Here is a 6,470-nt window from a genome sequence, read left to right on the forward strand (position 1 = left end):
CCACTAGACTACTACCATCCTAACCCTAATAGGACCAACACCATAACTCACTTGCTGATCCACAACATGAGCTGGAGCAGGGCAGGGATCCACTCTTCACCCAGAGCCGCCAAGTCACCTACCGTGGATGCTATGAGGATAAATAAATTCCGCTCATACAGACGTAAAGAAAATATCAATTTGCAGATATACTGTCGACAGAATGCATGCTGGGAGAGGCTGTGTTCCGACTTACAGTGCAGGTATGGAAGATCTGCCGATGCGACCTGCACCTCTATCCAGACACACCTCACTCATGCTGACTGATCGTGTGCGACCCCTGCTGGAGTACTCTAGATCCTACACTATACTCATTAAAATAATGCATATTAACTGTTCAAAAACTAATAATCATATTGAACATGCTTTTCCAAAAGTTTATTGAATAAAACAGAAATTTCCGACACATTCATTTTAAGTCAAACAATGTTTCATCTTACTGGCATATGTGGGTTTCCACTTTACAATTCTGAGAATGGTTATAGTTACCATGATGGTAAACTAAAACAGTAATAAATTAGCCTTATTAATTATGTGTGCCACCTGCCTGTATAATGTAAATACACAGTTGGGATGCACTTATTCATTTATGGGACTTTGCATTTTTACATTATTGAACAAACTGAAGATACAGGACTATGAATTGACACATGTGAGGTTATGCAATAAACGAACAAAAAAAGATTTGCATCCCTCCAAGGAGTGAGCTTTTCTGTAATGGCAGCAGGATCGAGACGACCTTTGTGGTTCCCATAAGTCTGTCTGTCTTTCTGTCTGTGGTCAGTAGGATGTTCCTGTTTGTCTTTGACTAGTTCCTCAATGTATGAGGGGCACACAGATTCATCTGGTCACATTCTCACAGACCAACCCGTTGGCCATTTTATATGTAGAAATATGCATCCACACTCACACACCCCGACAAAGACGACCTGACCCCGCCATGATCCCATGGCCCTCCCTCATGTTCAGTTTAGAGAATTTCTCTCTTTATTTTCATTAGGTAGGAAATCCTGCAGCTCCAGCCTGCTGTGAGTCTGACGGGACAGTGTTTCCTGTCACGCCAAGGATGTTCCCAGCCACAGACCCCACTCACAGCCGTCAGCGCAGACCTGGAAACACAGACAGGTGCTCTTTGAAACCCTCCTGTGTGTGTGTGTAAGTGTGTGTATAATAAGTAAATGAGTCAGTTCGGATTGTCAGAGTTATATTTAGCGGGGCACAACTGGACATGGTTTGGATGTAAGTGATCAGGCATGTAGAAAAAAAGAATTATAACACCAGGGCTCTCTTTCTTTTATCTCTACACACACACACTCACACAGTTTTAAACAGGAGACACCTCGCTCTAAGTGAGATAATCGCTTATTCTCACCGGTTGCGTATTCTCTCAGTGTTATTTTTACAATTCGCAGTTATTATTAGGGCGGTGCACGTGGCATTAGTGTTAACAAGGGGATTAATCTTCACCTCGCATTTACACACACACATGCACACACTCATACTTCTGTTGATGTTATCCCAGCCGACTGCTGCAGGAGGCTGTTGTCATGCGGCAACCATTTAACACCCCTCAGGTCGTCTGCATTCACCTGTAGGGTGTGTGTGTGTGTGTGTGTGTGTTTAATCTCCTAAAGGTCGACATTTAACACTAACATTAACTGTGGGCACCACCCAGCGATGGGCTGCAGGAAGTAATCGACAGGATTATGAATGCCGTACATTGTGTTTTTAATGCATACAGTGTTAATAAAGTGAAATATTATCATAACTATGAACATTTTGTGTTCACTTCTACTGGGTTGCAGGTCTGCCAGATTTCTCGGGACTAAAGCGCCTTCCTGTGTTCTGATACGAGTGTCAGCCGGACTTTTATTGATGTTAATAATGCCTTTGTTTAGCGCAGGGTGCAGCGATTAAGATCCTATTTAATAATATTTAACAGCCTTTTCCTGCATGGCCGACAGAGGCGGCATAAAACAGGAAGTCCAGTATGCTGAACAGGACGTCCGGTGTGTTAATCTCTGTGAGAATTTACCACTGGAACCCCCCCTCACACACACACACACACACACACACACTGCTAACCCCCACACAACCCTGTACAGGAAAAGTATTTTGCCTCACAGGAAGAGAGGTTGGGGGTGATTTTGGTACTTTAAAAGGTGTCAGTGGAAAGAGGTAAAACATCACAATTCGATAAATCACATACTCATTGATATATGTTTTTAATGTTTTTTCTTTATGTATAAAAATGGTAATAACATATTTAACAAAATGTAATGTCTCTTTTATCAAAAGTATTTTACAGCCCTTGTTTGCCCGCTTGAAAGAAACACCTCAGAATAAAAATATATATTGCTGCCACAGTCCATGTTCATATTTACATGACAGAAAAATGAACGGAACCAGAAGAGGGTGGTGGGTCTTTAGGGAAAATTGTGCTCATGTAGGTTCAGCAGTAAATCATAGTTACATTAATTGAAACAGAATAGAAGAATGGGCATTGAGCATTTAAAAAGCTTTGCTGTAGTTGCAGTGGTAGACTGCAGAAGAGTTGAAGTTGCATTCATGGAAACAGAATGGGTACTTAGGGTAAACAGCGCAAATGCATTAACAGAAATTGAAGGAGAGAATGGGTATTTCTGAAAAACAATGCTGTTGTAGTTGCATTAATAGACACAGAATGGGAGAATGAGTATTAATGGAAAACAGTGTTGTAGTTGCATTAACAGAAACAGAATGGGAGAATGAGTATTTGTGGAAATAGTGCTGTTGTAGTTTAATTAATAGAAACAGAATGGGAGAATGGGTATTTGTGGAAATAGTGCTGTTGTAGTTTAATTAATAGAAACATAATGGGAGAACATGTATTTATAGAAAACAGCGTTGTTGTAGTTAATTAATAGAAACAGAATGGGAGAACGGGTATTAATAGAAAAGAGTGTTGTTGTAGTTAATTAATAGAAACAGAATGGAAGAATGGGTATTTATAGAAAACAGCATTGTTGTAGTTGCATTAACAGAAACAGAATGGGAGAACGTGTATTTGAGGAAAAACAAATGCTGAATCACGCGCTGCTGTAGTTGCAATAGTAGACAGCTGTGGAGGCATCAGACAAGACTGTCGATATGAGGCTCTCGGGCCCCTGGAGGTTGGGATCTGGACCCCCGTAGGCGAGGTACTGCTCAAACTCATTGCGGTCCACCTCACCCAGGAGTTCAGTGGTGGCGGCCGAGGTGGGAGCGTCTGGAGGGGGCGATGGCTGTCCCTGCTGTCCCCCTGGACACTTCAGGCCAGGGCTGTAGAACATTCCCAAATGGGCGTGGCACCCGAGGTATGGTGGGGGAGTGGCTTGTTCTGAGTGCCGGTGAAACAACATGCCGGGATGGGAATGGGGGTTGCCATGTTGGAGGGTGTGTGTGTCGCTGTGCATCGCCTGCAGCTGTGCTTGAGCGTTGCTGTGTTGGTGCGCTTGCTGTGGCTGCTGTGTGGCGTAATCCCCAGGTGGTAGCTGGAAGGCGTAGCCCTGCAGGGCATGGCATTCATTCTGGCCGTGAGGAGGTAGAAACGCACCCTCGTTTTCCATGGTGTCCAGCGGTGATGACTCCGGGGTCGGCAGGCTGTAGGCCTCAAATGCGGGACCCACTAAAGCCTGGGACTCACAGTACTGGGCCAGTCCGGCCGCGGTGGCCATGGGGTAGGAGCTGTGGCCGTGCTCACTTGGGTGGTGCTGGTGGGGTTGATACCCCAAACTGAGACTCTCCAGGCACACGGTGCCAACTTGGCCCAGGGATGAAATCTGAGGGTCCCCCATGCTGGTGGGCAACAAGAAGCTGGAGTCTAGGCGCTTGATGCGCTTCGCCTGCTTCCGACGCCGGGGGCGGTACTTGTAGTTGGGGTGGTCCTGCATGTGCTGCACCCGCAGACGCTCCGCCTCCTCCACAAACGGACGCTTCTCCGACACCGGCAGGGACTTCCAGGACTTCCCTGCGAAGAGCAGGACAGACGGCAGACAGGGATCAAATGTGCTGCATGGGAGGCTAAAATTAACCTGCGCTGAAAATGTCGACCGGCGTCACAAAACACATATAACTACATTATACCAACTCCATGTCACCCCAGTGTCACAGAGTACAACTTATCCATTATTGCAATGCAGAAAAAAAATGCTGAAATGTTGCTTCCAGGGAGAAAAACGTCTAGATTAAACACTAGATTATGGATCACAATTTTTAGAAGAATCCAAAATGGACAATTTCCTGAATATAAGCATCATTTTAAATAGTAACATTTGATTAATTTTGTCTCAAAGAAAAATCTGGTTTCAAATTTGGCCGAAAATGTATATTCACTGCTCCTTCCTGACGTGTCAACGCTGTGTTTAATTTCGAAATGACATTTTTCCCCCACAGAACGCACCGTTGACTAAAACAAGAGTGACGGCATGGTCTTTAAATGCATCAATGTCGTGCCGCCTATACATTTCAAATCCATATCACAGAAACAGGCGCGGATTAGAAGTGATTCTGGGTTTGTAAAGTAGAAGAGTTTTCATCTAGTAATAGCCGCTGTTCTTCAATATCATAAAAGCCCAGCCCTAATCTTTCTTCTTTTTTTAAATCTAAATTAATTAATGCATTTTTAAAAAAGGCTGCGTAAGCTGTGGAAAGCTCGCGGTAACCTACATTCTGCCGGGTCAGAAGGGGAAGCAGGCAGGTAACTATGGGTACAGGTGAGGACGGGTGCAGGTGAGGATGGGTACAGGTCAGAACCGGTATGGGTATGGACGGGTACGAGTAAAGACGGGTACGGGTGAGGACCACTACGGGTAAGGGTGGGTACGGGTGAAGAAGGGTACAGGTGAGGATGGGTACGAGTAAGGATGGCTAAAGTTAAGGACGTGTACAGGTGAGATTGGGTACGAGAAATGATGGGTTCAGGTGAGGATGGGTACATGTACGGACGGGTACAAGTGAGGACAGGTACGGGTGAGGATGCTACAGTTAAGGATGGGTGCAGGTGAGGACGAATACGGGAAAGGGCGGGTACAGGTGAGGATGGGTATGAGTAAGGATGGGTACATGTGAGGATGGGTACGGGTGAGGACAAGTAAAGGTAGGGGGAGGAGATGAAGGTGATGACGAGGAAAGAGCGTGCACGCACCCAGCATCTTGCTCAGCTCCGCGTTGTGCAGGTCCGGGTTCTGCTGCGCCAGCCGCTTGCGCTCGTCCTTGGCCCACACCATGAAGGCGTTCATGGGTCGGCGGATGCGCGGCTCGCTCTTGCCGCGGCCGGAGACGCCCGGCTCGCCCTTGGCCTTGGCGTCCGCGGGCGCGATCCCGATCCCGATCCCGATCCCGGGGCTGAGCGGCTCCGCCCCCCACGCGCAGCGGCGCTGACCCGCCGCGCCGGGCATCATGAGCGCGCGCGCGTCGTCGCTGCCGTAGCCCGCATCGGGACTGCTCATTTCTCGCGGCGGCGACGGGTCTGAAGCCGGCGCTCCGCTGCAGCTCGCCGGCGTGTGTGTGTGTGAGTGTGTGTGTGTGTGTGTGTGTGTGTGTGAGTGAGTGTGTTCTGACCTGACCGCCGGCGCGCCGAGAAACTTTTAAGCGCAGCCGCGACCAATCGGTGCGCGCGGGGGAGGGACCGGAATAATAAAAGAATAAAAAAAAAAAAAAAAGTTCCCACCCCCCCATAAACCCGAGAAGTGCTGACTGGCATCATCCTGCAACACGACTTTCATATTTCCAGCGTGTAAAAAAGCAGGAACCACGCTGCACCGTCCGACTGATGTAACCATTATTAACCTGCAGTATTAAAAGTATATGCCAAGTAAAAACTACTTTGTTTAATGCAATTGGTAGCAACAAACGTTTATTTAAGTGCGACATGCCTGTAAGTTCAGCAAAGTAGTTTTTTTTAAACTGCACAGATCATGCAGTGCTGCGCAAAAGTCAAATCCACAGTTTATCTGAGCTCTTAACAAACAAACAAAAAAAAGTCAAACACTGATGAAATATTGATTTATTGAATGTCTTCATTGCAGAATTTCCTTGTTTTCACGATGTGTGCAGAGAAAGAGATTCTGGGCTGCAGTTTACTTTTGTTCTCCATCTGTAGTCTTTTCTTTTAGGAGATAATTAATTATTTTAATCAGGATTATTATTAATGTGTTTTACACTTTTAGATAGTCCCTTCCTACTTCACAGTTACTGTTGGGAAGATAAGAAACACATTTGAATCACTGGTTAATGAAAACTTTGGACTTCAGATTATTAATACTATATTAATAGGGTGGTAGTAGCCTAGTGGGTAATACACTCGCCTATGAACCAGAAGACCCGGGTTCGAATCCCCCTTACTACCATTGTGTCCCTGAGCAAGACGCTTAACCCTAAGTTGCTCCAGGGAGACTGTCCCTGTAACTACT

At 46.1% G+C, this 6,470-nt stretch overlaps 1 protein-coding gene across 1 annotated transcript; it reads right to left on the bottom strand.

Annotated features, from left to right (window-relative positions):
* Positions 1 to 2,248: 2,248 nt before the first annotated feature.
* sox17 (SRY-box transcription factor 17) lies at positions 2,249 to 5,607 on the bottom strand. The gene is made up of 2 exons (XM_028967305.1): positions 5,204 to 5,607; positions 2,249 to 4,027 (listed from the first exon to the last, which is right to left on the bottom strand). The coding sequence occupies exons 1-2, from the start codon at positions 5,505 to 5,507 to the stop codon at positions 3,108 to 3,110; spliced, it is 1,224 nt and encodes a 407-aa protein (XP_028823138.1). The 5' UTR covers positions 5,508 to 5,607; the 3' UTR covers positions 2,249 to 3,107.
* Between the last annotated feature and the right edge of the window lie 863 nt (positions 5,608 to 6,470).

This window comes from Denticeps clupeoides, chromosome 2 (genome assembly GCF_900700375.1).
Source record: "Denticeps clupeoides chromosome 2, fDenClu1.1, whole genome shotgun sequence".
Taxonomy (NCBI): Eukaryota; Metazoa; Chordata; class Actinopteri; order Clupeiformes; family Denticipitidae; genus Denticeps; species Denticeps clupeoides.